Genomic DNA, 19,224 nt, shown 5'->3' with positions numbered 1-19,224 from the left:
AATAAACACTGTGCTGTGCCCCCTTCAATGCAATGAACACTGTGCTGTGCCCCCACAATGCAGAGTTAGCGTGCATGCCCCCTTCAATGCAACTGTGCTGTGCCCCCTTCAATGCAATGAACAATGTGCTGTGCCCCCTTCAATGCAACTGTGCTGTGCCCCCTTCAATGCAATGAACAATGTGCTGTGCCCCCTTCAATGCAACTATGCTGTGCCCCCTTCAATGCAATGAACACTGTGCTGTGCCCCCTTCAATGCAATAAACACTGTGCTGTGCCCCCTTCAATGCAATAAACACTGTTCTGTGCCCCCTTCAATGCAATAAACACTGTTCTGTGCCCCCTTCAATGCAATGAACACTGTGCTGTGCCCCAACAATGCAGAGTTCAGCGTGCATGCCCCCTTCAATGCAATAAACACTGTGCTGTGCCCCCTTCAATGCAATAAACACTGTGCTGTGCCCCCTTCAATGCAATAAACACTGTTCTGTGCCCCCTTCAATGCAATTAACACTGTGATATGCCCCCTTCAATGCAATAAACACTGTGCTGTGCCCCCTTCAATGCAATAAACACTGTGATGTGCCCCCTTCAATGCAATGAACACTGTGCTATGCCCCCTTCAATGCAATAAACACTGTGCTGTGCCCCCTTCAATGCAATAAACACTGTGCTGTGCCCCCTTCAATGCAATGAACACTGTGCTGTGCCCCCACAATGCAATAAACACTGTGCTATGCCCCCTTCAATGCAATAAACACTGTGCTGTGCCCCCTTCAATGCAATGAACACTGTGCTGTGCCCCCACAATGCAGAGTTAGCGTGCATGCCCCCTTCAATGCAACTGTGCTGTGCCCCCTTCAATGCAATGAACAATGTGCTGTGCCCCCTTCAATGCAACTGTGCTGTGCCCCCTTCAATGCAATGAACAATGTGCTGTGCCCCCTTCAATGCAATAAACACTGTGCTGTGCCCCCTTCAATGCAATGAACACTGTGCTGTGCCCCCACAATGCAGAGTTCAGCGTGTGTGCCCCCTTCAATGCAACTGTGCTGTGCCCCCTTCAATGCAATAAACACTGTGCTGTGCCCCCTTCAATGCAATAAACTCTGTGCTGTGCCCCCTTCAATGCAATAAACACTGTGCTGTGCCCCCTTCAATGCAATAAACACTGTTCTGTGCCCCATTCAATGCAATAAACACTGTTCTGTGCCCAATTAAATGCAATAAACACTGTGCTGTGCCCCCTTCAATGCAATAAACACTGTGCTGTGCCCCCTTCAATGCAATAAACACTGTGCTGTGCCCCCACAATGCAGAGTTCAGCGTGCATGCCCCCTTCAATGCAACTGTGCTGTGCCCCCTTCAATGCAATAAACACTGTGCTGTGCCCCCTTCAATGCAATGAACACTGTGCTGTGCCCCCACAATGCAGAATTCAGCGTGCATGCCCCCTTCAATGCAACTGTGCTGTGCCCCCTTCAATGCAACTGTGCTGTGCCCCCTTCAATGCAATAAACACTGTGCTGTGCCCCCTTCAATGCAATAAACACTGTTCTGTGCCCCCACAATGCAGAGTTCAGCGTGCGTGCCCCCTTCAATGCAACTGTTCCGTGCCCCCATCAATGCAGAGTTAAGCGTGCGAGCCCCTTTCAATGCAGAGCGCCACAGCATTGTTCCCAATCACTGCAGAGCGCCACAGCATTGTCCCCAATCACTGCAGAGCGCCACAGCATTGTCCCCAATGATTGCAGAGTGCGCCACAGCATTGTACCCCAATCACTGCAGAGTGCCACAGCATTGTCCCCCAATGATTGCAGAGCGCCACAGCATTGTCCCCCAATGGTTGCAGAGCGCCACAGCATTGTCCCTCAATGATTGCAGAGTGCCACAGCATTGTCCCCCAATGATTGCAGAGTGCCACAGCATTGTCCCCCAATGATTGCAGAGCGCCACAGCATTGTCCCCCAATGATTGCAGAGCGCCACAGCATTGTCCCCCAATTATTGCAGAGCGCCACAGCATTGTACCCCAATGATTGCAGAGCGCCACAGCATTGTCCCCCAATGATTGCAGAGTGCCCACAGCATTGTCCCCCATTTATTGCAGAGTGCCACAGCATTGTCCTCCAATGATTGCAGAGCGCCACAGCATTGTCCCCCAATGATTGCAGAGCGCCACAGCATTGTCCCCCAATGATTGCAGAGCGCCACAGCATTGTCCCCCAATGATTGCAGAGCGCCACAACATTGTCCCCCAATTATTGCAGAGCGCCCACAGCATTGTCCCCCAATTATTGCAGAGCACCACAGCATTGTCCCCCAATGATTGCAAAGTGCCCACAGCATTGTCCCCCAGTTATTGCAAAGCGCCACAGCATTGTCCCCCAATGATTGCAGAGCGCCACAGCATTGTCCCCCAATGATTGCAGAGCGCCACAGCATTGTACCCCAATGATTGCAGAGCGCCACAGCTTTGTCCCCCAATGATTGCAGAGTGCCAGCATTGTCCCCCAATTATTGCAGAGTGCCACAGCTTTGTCCTCCAATGATTGCAGAGCGCCACAGCTTTGTCCCCCAATGATTGCAGAGTGCCAGCATTGTCCCCCAATTATTGCAGAGTGCCACAGCATTGTACCCCAATGATTGCAGAGCGCCACAGCATTGTCCCCCAATTATTGCAGAGCGCCCACAGCATTGTCCCCCAATTATTGCAGAGCGCCACAGCATTGTCCCCCAATTATTGCAGAGTGCCACAGCATTGTCTACCAATGATTGCAGAGCGCCACAGCATTGTCCCCCAATTATTGCAGAGCGCCCACAGCATTGTCCCCCAATTATTGCAGAGTGCCACAGCATTGTCTACCAATGATTGCAGAGTGCCAGCTTTGTCCCCCAATGATTGCAGAGTGCCAGCATTGTACCCCAATGATTGCAGAGCGCCAGCATTGTACCCCAATGATTGCAGAGCGCCAGCATTGTACCCCAATGATTGCAGAGCGCCAGCATTGTACCCCAATGATTGCAGAGCGCCACAGCATTGTCCCCCAATGATTGCAGAGCGCCACAACATTGTCCCCCAATTATTGCAGAGCGCCCACAGCATTGTCCCCCAATTATTGCAGAGCGCCACAGCATTGTCCCCCAATGATTGCAAAGTGCCCACAGCATTGTCCCCCAGTTATTGCAAAGCGCCACAGCATTGTCCCCCAATGATTGCAGAGCGCCACAGCATTGTCCCCCAATTATTGCAGAGCGCCACAGCATTGTACCCCAATGATTGCAGAGCGCCACAGCTTTGTCCCCCAATGATTGCAGAGTGCCAGCATTGTCCCCCAATTATTGCAGAGTGCCACAGCATTGTACCCCAATGATTGCAGAGCGCCACAGCATTGTCCCCCAATTATTGCAGAGCGCCCACAGCATTGTCCCCCAATTATTGCAGAGCGCCACAGCATTGTCCCCCAATTATTGCAGAGTGCCACAGCATTGTCCCCCAATGATTGCAGAGTGCCAGCTTTGTCCCCCAATGATTGCAGAGTGCCAGCATTGTACCCCAATTATTGCAGAGTGCCACAGCATTGTACCCCAATGATTGCAGAGCGCCACAGCATTGTCCCCCAATTATTGCAGAGCACCCACAGCATTGTCCCCCAATTATTGCAGAGCGCCACAGCATTGTCCCCCAATTATTGCAGAGTGCCACAGCATTGTCTACCAATGATTGCAGAGCGCCACAGCATTGTCCCCCAATTATTTCAGAGCGCCCACAGCATTGTCCCCCAATTATTGCAGAGTGCCACAGCATTGTCTACCAATGATTGCAGAGTGCCAGCTTTGTCCCCCAATGATTGCAGAGTGCCAGCATTGTACCCCAATTATTGCAGAGTGCCAGCATTGTACCCCAATTATTGCAGAGTGCCACAGCATTGTACCCCAATGATTGCAGAGTGCCAGCATTGTACCCCAATGATTGCAGAGCGCCAGCATTGTACCCCAATGATTGCAGAGCGCCAGCATTGTACCCCAATGATTGCAGAGCGCCAGCATTGTACCCCAATGATTGCAGAGCGCCACAGCTCACTTACCGGTGGTGATCGAGTCTTCTCTTCCAGTCCAGATGACCTCCACTCCTCTGGAGACGCTGCGCGGCTGCGGCCTGGTGAGGTGACTGCCTGGTCGGGTCGTCCGTCTCTCTGAAGCCGATTCCGGTGTCCGGTCTGCTCTCCGAGTTTCCGCTGAGTCCGCTCCGCTCCGCTGTGCCCGTCCGTCCACCGCACTGACTCGTGACTGACGTACGCGACGTCAGCGGGGTCACGGGTCAGCATCGGATGTCCTGGATGATGATTGGTCCAGGCTGGAGACTGGACCAATCACAGCCAGGACATTCCGAAAGTGGGGGTTTCCTAGCGCTGTACCCTGCGCCCAGGTTACGCCCCAGAAGGCAGCCAATCGGCGCCTCTTCTGGGTCGTAAACCCCACCCCCCACAGCCTCCACATAGGCCGGCGAACACATTTTTTTTTTTTTGAAAACTTTATCGATTTTTTTGTAATTTTTTTTTTTTTTAATTTTTTTTTCTTTTCTTTTTTTAGGGGGGGGGGGCGGCGCCCTGGCGCCCCCTATGCACAGGCCGCCACTGATCAGATCCTTTCCAGCGTCTCCCTTCTAGTCAGCTCTGCAGGACATCTGGGTTCAACTCCTATATGACTTTCAGGCCCTTGGGTCGACTACCTGAGGCTGCATGGCAGCTTCTACAGAGAAGGGGCAGCCGCCCCCTCCCTCCGGGACCCCGCTCTCCAGCTGAAGACCCCGAGCACATGTGCCCTTGGCATTTATACAGTCACCCAGCATGCACCGAGGCACTTTTCTCTGCCAATCACCAGGGCTGTAACAATGCCTGTGCCCTCACTTGTCAGGTCTCCTCCTTATTGGACCAGTGTAAAACATTTCAGAAAAGCTGAGCTGCACCTGAGCACCATGAGCAGACCCTAGCAATGGATCCTGCTCTCTAGTAGGCAGAGAGCAATCTAAATTTACATGGCAATCTCTCTGGTAAGCAGAAAGACCCAAAACTATACTCTCTTGTAGCACCTTCCTAGGAGGGAGCTACATCTATCTATAGTATGTCACTGTCCTATAGAGTTTTACAATTCTGCATAATAAGCTGCCATCTGGAAAATTTGCAACAATACTTTTTTCTCATCTATCTGCCATGTCATCATAATACATACATTCTCCCCTAGGCTTTCCATGTACAGTGTCTCTACCCTGAAAATCTTTGGATTTTATCATAGAGCCATAAGAGGCTTGCAACTGATTATATCAAACAGGGGGCGAGCATAGCCCCTCGCTATCTGCTTTCCTTGCTGTTGTGACCCTCTGATTATAAAACAAGTACTTACTTACTATCACATCTACGAAATGTAGTAATTTACCTGAACTTGTTTGCAGGGTTGCATTTCAAGCTGACCTCTATCCCTACTGTCTCGGTTGGGCCACTGAATAACAAATACATAATTGATGGTGTTATGCCTATCCTAAAAGCATATTGAATTATTTAATTTGACCTTTACAGCTATATTCCTAGATTATCTCTTGGAGAGTGTACTGTATTGTATGATCAACTTTCTTTTTCCTATAGTTTATATTCTTATAAGCATTTAAAATAATTTTAATATAATTACTAGGGTTGAGCGGACACCTAGATGTCCGTGTTCGACGGGTTCGGCCGAACTTTAAAAAAAAGTCCGGGTCCGTGTCCCGGACTTTTACCGAACTTTTCCCGGACACCGAACCCCATTGAAGTCAATGGGGACCCGAACTTTAAGGCACTAAAATGGCTCTAAAACACCAAAGGAAAGGGCTAGAGTGCTGCAAATGGCAGCAAAACGTAATTAAGAGCATGGCAAGTGCTCTGCAAACAAATGTGGATAGGGAAATAACTTAAAACAACAAAAAAAAAACAGAAAAATAAAACAATGTTCTTCTTCATCTCTGAAGGACGAGGCCCATATGGAGTAGGAGGGAGGTTGAGGTGGTGGTGGATGTGGCGGTGACATAGGCATGCGCACAGGGTGTGCCGGGTTTGCCTGGGCACACCCTAATCACCTAGGGCACATAGCATTGCCAGTGAGGAGATGGGAAAGATCTCCCTCGGACCTGCTCTGCTCTATTTCTCTTTGCCTACAGGTACATGGCCCCGATACATTACTCTCCCTGCTGGCAAACACATGCATGTGTATTTCAACTTTGGGGTGCACACCTTAATGCAATAGGCTGCGCACACCTATGGGCGGTGTAGGTGGAAGCGGCGGTGGAGGAGGACCAGGGCCGGATTAAGAGCATCATGGGCTTGGTGCTGAGGATTTTGAAGGGCCTTAAGGGCCGTGCCTTGCCATGCACCCAGAGGAGGAAGGGTGCAGCCATGCATGCCTAATTCAACATGGGATGCTGTCTCTGAAGCCCATAAACACATCCATGCATCGGCAACTGTCCCTCCTTGTCCGGCCTTCGCGCTGTGTGGGGAGGTTCTGAGGGTGCTGCCTGGGGAAGCGAGCATAGAAGCCAGACTTCTGTGTTTACAAGTGACAGAAGAGCGGTAACAGTGAATATGGCCAACCCGGGGCCTATATAAAAGGTAGGGGCCTGGAGCTGCAGCTCCAATAGCCCCTACGTTAATCTGGCCCTGAGGAGGAGGACGAGGTAGCCAACACTGCTTCTTTTCACAAATTTTAAATGAGGGTACACCCCAAAAGAGTGAGAAAGAGCAAAAATGGAACAATGGGTGGGTAAGGTCGGTATCCATTGCTATTCTGCATAAGGTACGGAAAAGTCCCGTGGGATCCATGTCTGATTCATTTTAATGAACGTGAGCTTGTCCACATTGTCTCTGGACAGGCGGCTGCGCTTGTCTGTTATAACGCCCCCAGCCGTGCTAAATACCCGTTCAGATAATACACTGGCTGCAGGGCACGCCAGCACCTCCAAGGCGTAAAGGGCAAGCTCAGGCCATGTGCCCAATTTGGAGACCCAGAAGTTGAAGGGGGCAGACCCCTCATTCACTACATGTAGGCGTGTGCACACATACTGCTCCACCATGTTGGTAAAATGCTGCCTCCTGCTAAGACGTTCCATCTGAGCTGCTGGTGCTGCTGTTTGTTGTGGCGTGCTGACAAAGCTTTTCCACATTTCGGCCATGCTAACCCTGCCTTCTGAGGTGCTGGCGGTGCCCTGGTTGCGTTGGCGACCTCCTCCTCCTCCTCCTCTGCCTTGTGCTTCCACTGCGGCCCCGCTGTCAGATGGGAATGCCAGCAGCATGGCGTCTACCAGCGTGCGCTTGTACTCGCGCATCTTGCGATCGCGCTCCAGTGAGTGAATTAAGGACGGTACATTGTCCTTGTAACGGGGATCCAGCAGCGTGGCCACCCAGTAATCAGCACAAGTTAGAATGTGGGCAACTCGGTGGTCGTTGTGGAGACACTGCAGCATGTAATCGCTCATGTGTGCCAGGCTGCCCAGAGGCAACGAAAGGCTGTCCTCTGTGGGAGGTGTATCGTCCGTGTCCTCTGTATCCCCCCAGCCACGCACCAGTGATGGCCATGAGCTGGCCTGGGTGCCACCCTGCTGTGAACATGGTTCCATCTCCTCCTCCAGCTCCTCCTCCTCCTCATCCTCCAGAACTGTGCCCCTGCTGGACAATTGTGTCCCTGGCGTTTGTGTGTGCAGGAACCCACCCTCGGAGCCCCTTGCGAATGACTGCCCTGAAAGCCTTGGAAATGTTACCTCTTCATCCTCCTCCTCCTCCTCATCCTGTGCCACATCCTCTTCCATCATCGCCCGAATTGTTTTTTCAAGGAGGCATAGAAGTGGGATAGTTAAGCTGAGAACGGCGTCATTGCCACTGGCCATGTTGGTGGAGTACTCAAAACAGCGCAACAAGGCACACAGGTCTCGCATGGAGGCCCAGTTATTGGTGGTGAAGTGGTGCTGTTCCGCAGAGCGACTCACGCGTGCGTGCTGCAGCTGAAACTCCACTATGGCCTGCTGCTGCTCGCACAGTCTTTCCAGCATGTGCAAGGTGGAGTTCCACCTTGTGGGCATGTCACATATGAGGCGGTGAGCGGGAAGGCCGAAGTTACGCTGCAGCGCTGCCAGGCGAGCAGCAGCAGGGTGAGAACGCCGAAAGTGCGCACAAACGGCCCGCACTTTCTGCAGCAGCTCTGACATATCGGGGTAGTTTTTAAGGAACCTCTGCACCACCAAATTCAGCACATGCGCCAGGCAAGGGATGTGCGTCAAACCGGCTAGGCCCAGAGCTGCTATGAGATTTCGCCTGTTATCGCACACCACCAGGCTGGGCTTGAGGCTCGCTGGCAGCAACCACTCATTTGTCTGCTGTTCCATGCTCCTCCACAACTCCTGCGCGGTGTGTGGTTTGTCCCCCAAACAGGCAAGTTGTAAAACTGCCTGCTGTCGTTTACCCCTGGCCGTGCTGAAGTTGGTGGTGAAGGTGTTACGCTGTCCGGATGAGGAGGCGGTAGAGGATGAGGAAGCGGAGTAGGAGGAGTTAGGAACAGGAGGCAAACTGAAGCGCCCTGCAATCCTTGGTGGTGGAAGGACATGCGCCAAATTGCTATCCGCCTCAGGCCCATCCGCCACTGCATTTACCCAGTGTGCCGTTAGGGAGATATAACGCCCCTGACCGTGCTTACTGGTCCACGTATCGGTAGTTAGGTGGACCTTGGCACAGATGGCGTTGCGCAGTGCACACCTGATTTTTTCCCCCACTTGGTTGTGCAGGAAAGGGATGGCTTGCCTGGAAAAGTAGTGGCGGCTGGGCACGACATACTGTGGGACAGCCACCGACATAAGGTTTTTAAAACTGTGCGTCTCCACCAGACGGAATGACAGCATTTCAAAGGCCAATAATTTTGAAATGCTGGCATTCAGGGCCAGGGATCGCGGGTGGGTAGGGGGGTACTTCCTCTTCCTCTCAAGTGTTTGGGAGATGGAAAGCTGAACGCTTCCACGGGACATTGTGGAGATGGTTGTTGGTGACCCAGGTGGTGGTGTTGCTGACAGATCGTCTGTTTGTGGGGTGGCAGGTGCCGGTATCACTACAGATGTGGCTGGAGCGGCCGAGACTGCAGCAGAAGAGGAAACAGGATGAGCCAGAGACGTTTCTTGGTTTTGAAGGTGTGTACTCCACTGCAGCTCGTGCTTTGCACTTAGATGCCTGATCATGCAGGTTGTGCTCAGGTTGAGAAGGTTTATGCCTCGCTTCAGGCTCTGATTGCACAGGGTGCAAACCACTCGTGTCCTGTCATCAGCACATTTTCTAAAGAACTTCCACGCTAGAGAACTCCTTTGAGCTGACTTTGGTGCGCTCGTTCCCTTGCTGCGTTGGGCAGTAGCGGGCGTAGTGTCTAGGGCACGGCCGCTCCGCTTCTGCACCCTGCTCCCTCTTCTGCTGTGCTGGTGGCTCTGTGCGACCACCGCCTCTTCCTCCAAACTACTCAGGTCACCTGCATGACGTTCATTCCATGTGGGGTCGAGGACCTCATCGTCCTCCACATCATCTTCCACCCAGTCTTCACCCCTGCCCTCCTTGTCGGTCTCCACAATGCTGAACGCCGCAGCAGTTGGCACCTGCGTTTCGTCATCATCGGAGACGTGCTGCGATGATCCTTGCATGTACTCATCTTGAGAAATAAGTGGTTGGGCATCGCTGCACTCAATCTCTTCCACTTCTGGGGCAGGGCTAGGTGGATGGCCCTGGGAAACCCTGCTGACAGAGTCATCAAAAAGAAGAAGAGACTGCTGTATGGCTTGGGGCTCAGACTGCTTGCCTGATTTGCAAGGGGGTGAGGTGAAAGACGGTTGGACATCGGCTGCAGGTGCCAACTGTGACCTTTCTGCAGTAGACTGGGTGGGAGACAATGTGAAGGAACTGGAGGCACTGTCAGCAGCAAACCAATCTACTATCGCCTCCACTTGTTCTGGCCTCATCACTTCTAGGGGCGTATGATGCCCTACCAAATACTGATGCAGGTTCTGTCGCCTACTCACACTTGAGGAAGGTGTTTCACTTGTGCGTGTAGCTGGCACAGATCGACCACGTCCTCTCCTTGCAACAGGAGCTCTACCAGCAGCACCACGACCCAGGCCACGGCCCTTATTTGACGGTCTCCTCATATTTCTGTAATTTAAGATCTTGCCCTAGAAAGGTTTTTATTGAATAGCGGAATAGGAAATATGATCCAAAAAAGTGTATGTATCTCGCACGTACAAAACCACACTAGGCCCCAATTACTATTGTTTCTACCCCTAAAAGGATGGATGAGGAGTAGGAGGAGTATGGAACAGACAGCACCTTCAAATCTTCAGAAGTATGAGATGAACCTCAAAAACTTGGAAAGGTGGATCTCACACGTACCGACACAGACTATCCCGCAATTCAATTGATCCTCAAAGGTTTTTATTGAATAGCGGAATAGGAAATATGATCAAAAAAAGTGTATGTATCTCGCACGTACACCACCACACTAGGCCCCAATTACTATTGTTTGTACCCCTAAAAGGATGGTTGAGCAGTAGGAGGAGGAGTATGGAACAAGCAGCACCCTCAAATCTTCAGAAGTATGAGATGAACCCCAAAAACTTGGAAAGGTGGATCTCACACGTACCGACACAGACTATCACGCAATTTAATTGATCCCCAAAGGTTTTAATTGAATAGCGGAATAGAAAATATGATCAAAAAGAAAGTGTATGTATCTCACACGTACACCACCACACTAGGCCCCAATTACTATTGTTTGTACCCCTAAAAGGATGGTTGAGCAGTAGGAGGAGGAGTATGGAACAGGCAGCACCCTCAAATGTTCAGAAGTATGAGATTGTGTTCACTGTACCCCACAAAGATTGTGTTCACTGCACCCCACAAAGATTGTGTTCACTGCACCTCAAAAAGGATTTTGTTCACTGCACCCCACAAAGATTGTGTTCACTGCACCCTAAAAGGATTTTGTTCACTGCACCCCAAAAAGATTGTGTTCACTGTACCCCCCAAAGATTGTGTTCACTGCACCCCACAAAGATTCTGTTCCCTGTACCCCACAAAGATTGTGTTCACTGCACCCCACAAAGGATTTTGTTCACTGCACCCCAAAAAGATTGTGTTCACTGCACCCCAAAAAGGATGTTGTTCACTGCACCCCAAAAAGGATTTTTTTCACTGCACCCCAAAAAGATTGTGTTCACTGCACCCCACAAAGGATTTTGTTCACTGCATCCCAAAAAGATTGTGTTCACTGTACCCCCCAAAGATTGTGTTCACTGCAACCCACAAAGGATTTTGTTCACTGCACCCCAAAAATATTTTGTTCACTGTACCCCCCAAAGATTGTGTTCACTGCACCCCACAAAGATTCTGTTCACTGTACCCCACAAAGATTGTGTTCACTGCACCCCACAAAGGATTTTGTTCACTGCACCCCAAAAAGATTGTGTTCACTGCACCCCAAAAAGGATGTTGTTCACTGCACCCCAAAAAGGATTTTGTTCACTGCACCCCAAAAAGATTGTGTTCACTGCACCCCACAAAGATTGTGTTCACTGCACCCCACAAAGGATTTTGTTCACTGCACCCCAAAAAGATTGTGTTCACTGTACCCCCCAAAGATTGTGTTCACTGCACCCCACAAAGGATTTTGTTCACTGCACCCCAAAAAGATTGTGTTCACTGTACCCCCCAAAGATTGTGTTCACTGCACCCCACAAAGATTCTGTTCACTGTACCCCACAAAGATTGTGTTCACTGCACCCCACAAAGGATTTTGTTCACTGCACCCCAAAAAGATTGTGTTCACTGCACCCCAAAAAGGATTTTGTTCACTGCACCCCAAAAAGGATGTTGTTCACTGCACCCCAAAAAGGATTTTGTTCACTGCACCCCACAAAGATTGTGTTCACTGCACCCCACAAAGGATTTTGTTCACTGCACCCCAAAAAGATTGTGTTCACTGCACCCCAAAAAGGATTTTGTTCACTGCACCCCAAAAAGGATGTTGTTCACTGCACCCCAAAAAGGATTTTGTTCACTCCACCCCAAAAAGATTGTGTTCACTGCACCCCACAAAGATTGTGTTCACTGCACCCCAAAAAGGATTTTGTTCACTGCACCCCAAAAAGATTGTGTTCACTGCACCCCACAAAGATTGTGTTCACTGCACCCCACAAAGGATTTTGTTCACTGCACCCCACAAAGATTGTGTTCACTGCACCCCAAAAAGGATGTTGTTCACTGCACCCCAAAAAGGATTTTGTTCACTGCACCCCAAAAAGATTTTGTTCACTGCACCCCAAAAAGGACGTTGTTCACTGCACCCCAAAAAGATTGTGTTCACTGCAGCCCAAAAAGATTGTGTTCACTGCAGCTCACACACAGAAAAATGGATGTGGATCACTGACACCTGCCTATCTCCTATCCCACACCACACAGCAATATCGATTGTAGTTTGTAGAACACAGTTTCCCTAAAATTCAGCAGCAGCAGCCTCTCCCTAACAGGATTGAGAAGAGATCGTAGATCAGGATTGAGTGCAGAGTCACCCCACCCCCCACACAGCAATATCGATTGTACTTTGTAGAAGACACTGACCCTATAATTCAGCAGACTCTATCCCTAAAATGCCTACAACTCGCCCTGCCTAAACACTCCGACCTGTCCCTCAATTCTATCCGGACACAAATGGTTTTTTCCTGCCTGTTTTTCCCTAATCAGCAGCCAGCACGTTGATGTGTGCTCTGTCCCTGATCTAAGCAGCAGAATGAAGACGCTGCGGCTGCCTGGAACTTATAAAGACTTGGTCACATGCTTCAGACGGCCAATCACAGCTACTGAGACATTTGCAGGCATGGCTGGGATGGCTTAAGGCACACCAGTTAAACGATTGTTGATTGGCAGTTGAAAGCCCGCCATGAAAAGAGCGCCAAAGCATGCAAAACCCGGAAATAAAACGACCGAACACGGATTTTTACCCGAACATACATTAAAGTGTCCGTGTCTGTGTTCGGGTAGAAAAAATCCAATTATTCGGTACGAACACGAATAATACAGTCCGTGTTCGCTCAACACTAATAATTACCAATCCTTTTATTTAAACATGAAAAAATCATTTTTATGCCTCATTATTTATTGGTTCTGTTTGAGGTTTAGTGAACAGTTTGTCTCCAGACTCTTCGATCACAAGGAACTAAAAATATGGAGTAAAGCCAACTGCCTTGGGAGCAAATGGAGTACACTGACCCAGCATGAACTGGAACAGTATAAACCTTTCAGAAGAACAGTAAAGTTCTAGGAACAAAAGTTTTGGTATTTTCTTTTTTGGGATAGAGCAAAGGCGTGCGCAGGGGGTGTGCCAGGGCACACCCTTATCACTGCGTGCTGTGACGATTCTCCCTACTGTCCGAGCTTCCTCCCGTGTTGGACCCCTGCCCGCAGTGCTGCCGGCTTTCCTCCTCTCCTCTCCCTCCTGGCTGCTGCAGGGGATGTTTCAGGATGGAGAGTGGGGGAAGTGGCTAGTAAATATGTAATTTACCAGCCCCTTCCTTTCTAAATGAACACACTAGCTCCCTGTGTCCATGTATAACTAAAGAATAGTAAACTGTGCTTACTATGCTTCAGTTTGTGAATGAACAGGAAGCCACTCAGCACAGAGCACTTCCCATTTATTCACTGTCCCATGCAGCTGAGGCTGCAGAGAAAGGCGTGTCTGTTTGAGCATTGGGGTGCACACCCTAGTGCAATAGGCTGGGCACACCTATGGGATAGAGCAAATGGCAATGACATATACAGTGGGTATGAAAAGTATTCAGACCCCCTTCAATTTTTCACTCTTTGTTATATTGCAGCCATTTGCTAAAATCATTTAAGTTCATCCTTCTTCCTCATGAATGTACACATAGCACCCCATACTGACAGAAAAACACAGAATTGTTGACATTGTTGCAGATTTATTAAGAAAGAAAAACTGAAATATCACATGGTCCTAAGTATTCAGACCCTTTGCTCAGTATTTAGTAGAAGCCCCCTTTTGATCTAATACAGCCAGGAGTCTTTTTAGGAAAGATGCAACACCTGGATTTGGGGATCCTCTGCCATTCCTCCTTGCAGATCCTCTCCAGTTCTGTCAGGTTGGATGGTAAACGTTGGTGGACAGCCATTTTTAGGTCTCTCCAGAGATGCTCAATTGGGTTTAAGTCAGGGCTCTGGCTGGGCCATTCAAGAACAGTCACGGAGTTGTTGTGAAGCCACTCCTTCGTTATTTTAGCTGTGTGCTTAGGGTCATTGTCTTGTTGGAAGGTAAACCTTCGGCCCAGTCTGAGGTCCAGAGCACTCTGGAGAAGGTTTTTGTCCAGGATATCCCTGTACTTGGCCGCATTCATCTTTCCCTCGATTGCAACCAGTCGTCCTGTCCCTGCAGCTGAAAAACACCCCCACAGCATGATGCTGCCACCACCATGCTTCACTGTTGGGACTGTATTGGACAGGTGATGAGCAGTGCCTGGTTTTCTCCACACATACCGCTTAGAATTAAGGCCAAAAAGTTCTATTTTGGTCTCACCAGACCAGAGAATCTTATTTCTCACCATCTTGGAGTCCTTCAGGTGTTTGTTAGCAAACTCCATGCGAGCTTTCATGTGTCTTACACTGAGGAGAGGCTTCCGTCGGGCCATTCTGCCATAAAGCCCCGACTGGTGGAGGGCTGCAGTGATGGTTGACTTTCTACAACTTTCTCCCATCTCCTGACTGCATCTCTGGAGCTCAGCCACAGTGATCTTTGGGTTCTTCTTTACCTCTCTCACCAAGGCTCTTCTCCCCGATAGCTCAGTTTGGCCGGACGGCCAGCTCTAGGAAGGGTTCTGGTCGTCCCAAACGTCTTCCATTTGAGGATTATGGAGGCCACTGTGCTCTTAGGAACCTTAAGTGCAGCAGAAATCTTTTTGTAACCTTGGCCAGATCTGTGCCTTGCCACAATTCTGTCTCTGAGCTCTTCAGGCAGTTCCTTTGACCTCATGATTCTCATTTGCTCTGACATGCATTGTGATCTGGAAGGTCTTATATAGACAGGTGTGTGGCTTTCCTAATCAAGTCCAATCAGTATAATCAAACACAGCTGGACTCAAATGAAGGTGTAGAACCATCTCAAGGATGATCAGAAGAAATGGAAAGCACCTGAGTTAAATATATGAGTGTCACAGCAAAGGGTCTGAATACTTAGGACCATGTGATATTTCAGTTTTTCTTTTTTAATAAATCTGCAACAATGTCAACAATTCTGTGTTTTTCTGTCAGTATGGGGTGCTATGTGTACATTCATGAGGAAGAAGAATGAACTTAAATGATTTTAGCAAATGGCTGCAATATAACAAAGAGTGAAAAATTTAAGGGGGTCTGAATACTTTTCGTACCCACTGTATAAAAGGAAGATAATATATGCAGAGGAAAGTAAGTAATGCTTTTTACAAATGATACAAAAGCTGTGTGATGCTAATTGCAAACCCATATTTTGACACGTACACATTTTGTAAGAGCTTGTGACAGACCTGAGACTTGGCTTCTACTGATTTACAGTGGGGTTGTAATAGAATTGTATTTTAAGAACAGTGATTTGTCCTACCTAAGCAAAGAAAATGACATTGTCAACATAAATGAAAACGTATGGCAGAGTGCAATGGAGCTAATGGACCCTCTGGAGTTGATTTACTAAAAGTGTAGCGTGCAAAATCTGGTGCAGCTCTACATAGAAGCCAATCAGCTTCCAGTTTTTTGGGAGTTTATTTGGCAAAGCCTAATAGAACAAGCTGAAGTTAGAAGCTGATTGGCTACCATGCACAGCTGAACCAGATTTTGCACTCTCTAGTTTTAGTAAATCAACCCATCCGTGTCTCTGAAACAGGCAAAAGGTCAGGGCAGGCAGATAACAATGACGGGCAGGGGTCCTAAATGGGTATAAGAATTGGAACAGATATCATACACTGAACAAAATTATAAACACAACACTTTTGTTTTTGCCCCCATTTTTCATGAGCTGAACTCAAAGATCTAAGACTTTTTCTATGTACACAAAAGGACTATTTCTCTCAAATATTGTTTATAAATCTGTCTAAATCTGTGTTAGTGAGCACTTCGCCTTTGCTGAGATAATCCATCCACCTGACAGGTGTGGAAAATCAAGATGCTGATTAGACAGCATGATTATTGCACAGGTGTGCCTTAGGCTGGCCACAATAAAAGGCCGCTCTAAAATGTGCAGTTTTATCACACAGCACAATGCACCAAATGTCGCAAAACTTGCGACATTTGTGGCATTGTGCTGTGTGATACAACCCAACAGAATTAAATTTACTGACCTGGGTAACCCAAGAGATGTTCTCCATGATACATGATGGTGCACAATGGCATACTGAATACTGTGCAGCGGGACTGCTCCCTTTGTTAGAGGTTCAGCTGAGATTTTATGTCTTTACAGGAGCTTTGCATTTCAGCGCCCAGCACCTGCTACTGCTCTGCATTCAGCCATTTCTGCTGCTGTAGAATGAAAATGAAAGCAAGGATTTTTTTTTTTGTTGCAGAACCCGATTTACGGCAAGCAGTGGGTCATAGTTTGAGAACTGCAGCTGTAGAGGATTCCACAATGTCTGATAGCTCTGATAGCACAAGGATGTCTTTCATGAACAAAAGACACATTTGTATGATAAATAACCCCACAGTGCATGCTTATCTTGGAGTGCCAGTAGCAATGAATGTGTGTCAGCAACAATTGGGCCCCATGCACACAGGGTGTCAGAAAAAACGAGCTGCAGAGCCACTTCTAACGCCAGGAAAAGCCGCTGTAAAAACGTAGCTTTTTCCATTGGCGTTATTGCATGTTTGGCCACGTTGGCTTTTAGCAGTGTTTTTTCTGCCTCCATTCAAAATCAATGGTTGCCTAGCAGCCACCTTTGATACGGCTTTTAGCCCATTGATTTGATCAGGATGATCCGACTTGCGCTCTGAGAATCTTGAGGGGGAACTCCACGGCAAAATGGGAAAAAAAACGGCGTGGGGGTCCCAAGCCAGGCCCTTCGGGTCTGGTATGGATTTTGAGGGGAGCCCCACGCTGAAAAAAACGGTGTGGGGTCCCCCCCAAAATCCATGCCAGACCCTTATCCAAGCATGCAGCCTGGCAGGCCAGTAAAGGGGACAAGCGAGTGGCCCCACCCCCTCTGGACCATACCAGGCCACAGGCCCTCAACATGGGGGAGGTGGGTGCTTTGGGGCAGGGGGAGCTCTGCACTTCCCACCCCATAGCACATTGCCCCCATGTTGATGAGGGCAAGGGCCTCTTCCCGACAACCCTGGGCAGTGGTTGTGGGGGTCTGCTGGCAGGGGGCTTATCGGAATCTGGAAGCCCCCTTTAACAAGGGGGCCCCCAAATCACGGACCCCCTCCCTATTGTACCCCTACCCATTCACCCCATAAAAGAAAGTGTATGTAAATAAAGACAGGAGACGTTTTGAGAAGTTTATTAAAAAATCTTCATCCGGTCTTCTCTGCTCTGGTCTTCTCCCCCCTGGTCCAAAGGAGGATTAGAAAACTACAATCCTTCTGTTTAAGTACACCTGCATTGGGAAAAAAAAAGGTAAGATGACTAGCACAATTAGGTGCCAGATCAGGGAAAGCTCCCTTTAATTGCCAAAACCCACAGAAGCTTCTGTGCAGTTACCTACTTTCTGTAAGTTGGTACTTGCATTGGCTTAGGAACCCCTGCTCACCTCAGTAGACAATGCTGGGGCTTTTAAGTATGTTGCTTAAAGCAGAACTTCACCCAAAAGGGAATTTTCTACTTGTTTGCATCCTCCACTTCCACATTTGACACTTTTTTTTTGGGGGGGGGGGGATGAGCAGGGTACCTGGTTAGACCAGGTACCTGTCCCCGATTCCGGTCAGATCGCTGTGGCAGTCTGTGCGAAAGTTAGCCCCTCTCCTCCTCCCCTGCAGCTTTCTGGGACACATCACAGGTGTGAGACCATTCACAAAGCTCAGCACGGCTCGCACATATACAGTAGGAAACTGCCCGTTAAGCCGAAAGGTTATTTACCTAAGGTGCCAGCGCCAACATCCGAAACCGATTGAAGCATCTGTTCGGGTGAGGATGTTGCTGGATCCCTGTAGCTGCTGACTTTTAATTTTCTTTTTGGGGGGGGGGGGGAGACTGGAGCTCCTCTTTAAGTCCAAGCACTGCCATGTTGGGCAGGAGCCTACTCTGAGTATTTTAGGAAGCTCTGATGCAACTGACCTCCTTAGCACATAACAACTAGGTAATTTTAAAATAGACATAAACTCCAGTTTCCATGAGACATTGGGATCCTTATTTGCTCTGTGCTTGTTGCACAATATGGCAGTCATGCTGGATGCAGCCACAAATTTTCCAAGGGTGTCAGGTACTTGGTAGAAGACTAGTTGTATAGCAGTGCCAATGAAAGTAGTGATTGCTGACTGTATTTTTAACAGGATCTTGTTCCAAAATAATATGCTGTTTAATAAATACTAAAGGTGTCATGAACAATGTGTAAGTCTCGATAGTAATTTTACAGATCTTAATGCAATTAAAAAAATGTTGGTAACAATTTGTTTTTGATCTTTATGTTGTCTTCTAGGGTAAGATAAAAGAGCAGCAGAAAGAAAAGGGCAGAGAACCAAAGGACAAGTTGAATAATGTCAATGGGCATGAGCTGGTGCCAGGCTGCTTCTCAAGTCACGCCAAATGCACTTTATGCACCAAGGCACTTGCAAATGGGCGTGGACTGCAATGCATGCGTGAGTAGGCACTGCTTCTTTGGTTGGAGGGGATGCCACTTTCACATTGCCTTATTTTCTTTAGTCTCTGTTCCTAATGCTTCAAAGCATGAAAGCAAGATTATTACTAAACTCATTATCTCACCACAGGAAAGGATTTAGGAAAAAAAACTATGTTTAATAAGCACGAGCCATAAATCACTATTTTTAAGTTGGGGATGTTTTGTGATGTTGGCGATGAAACATGACAAAAGATTTTCTGCTTCACAGTTAAAACATGTACTGTTAAAACAGTTAAAACTTCTACATGTAATGTAGAAAGAAGGGATATTAGTCAACCTTATAAAAATTTCAAGATGTATGACTGGCTTTTTAGATTAC

The 19,224-nt window shown here is 48.5% G+C and overlaps 1 protein-coding gene across 1 annotated transcript in view; it reads left to right on the top strand.

The window, feature by feature from the left end:
• The window catches only part of LOC309548318 (rho guanine nucleotide exchange factor 18-like), a gene marked incomplete at its 5' end in the record, with an annotated part of 201,539 nt that extends 182,539 nt beyond the window's left edge, over positions 1-19,000 (top strand). The window contains one exon of the mRNA XM_082248257.1: positions 18,705-19,000. Within this exon, the coding sequence (XP_082104383.1) occupies positions 18,705-18,872 (168 nt within the window). The 3' untranslated portion in view covers positions 18,873-19,000. The remainder of the gene's footprint in view (positions 1-18,704) is intronic.
• Between the last annotated feature and the right edge of the window lie 224 nt (positions 19,001-19,224).

Source organism: Pelophylax lessonae (genome assembly GCF_965119305.1).
Source record: "Pelophylax lessonae genome assembly, chromosome: 1".
In the NCBI taxonomy this organism is placed as follows: domain Eukaryota; kingdom Metazoa; phylum Chordata; class Amphibia; order Anura; family Ranidae; genus Pelophylax; species Pelophylax lessonae.
This window is presented reverse-complemented; position numbering and strand designations above follow the sequence as displayed.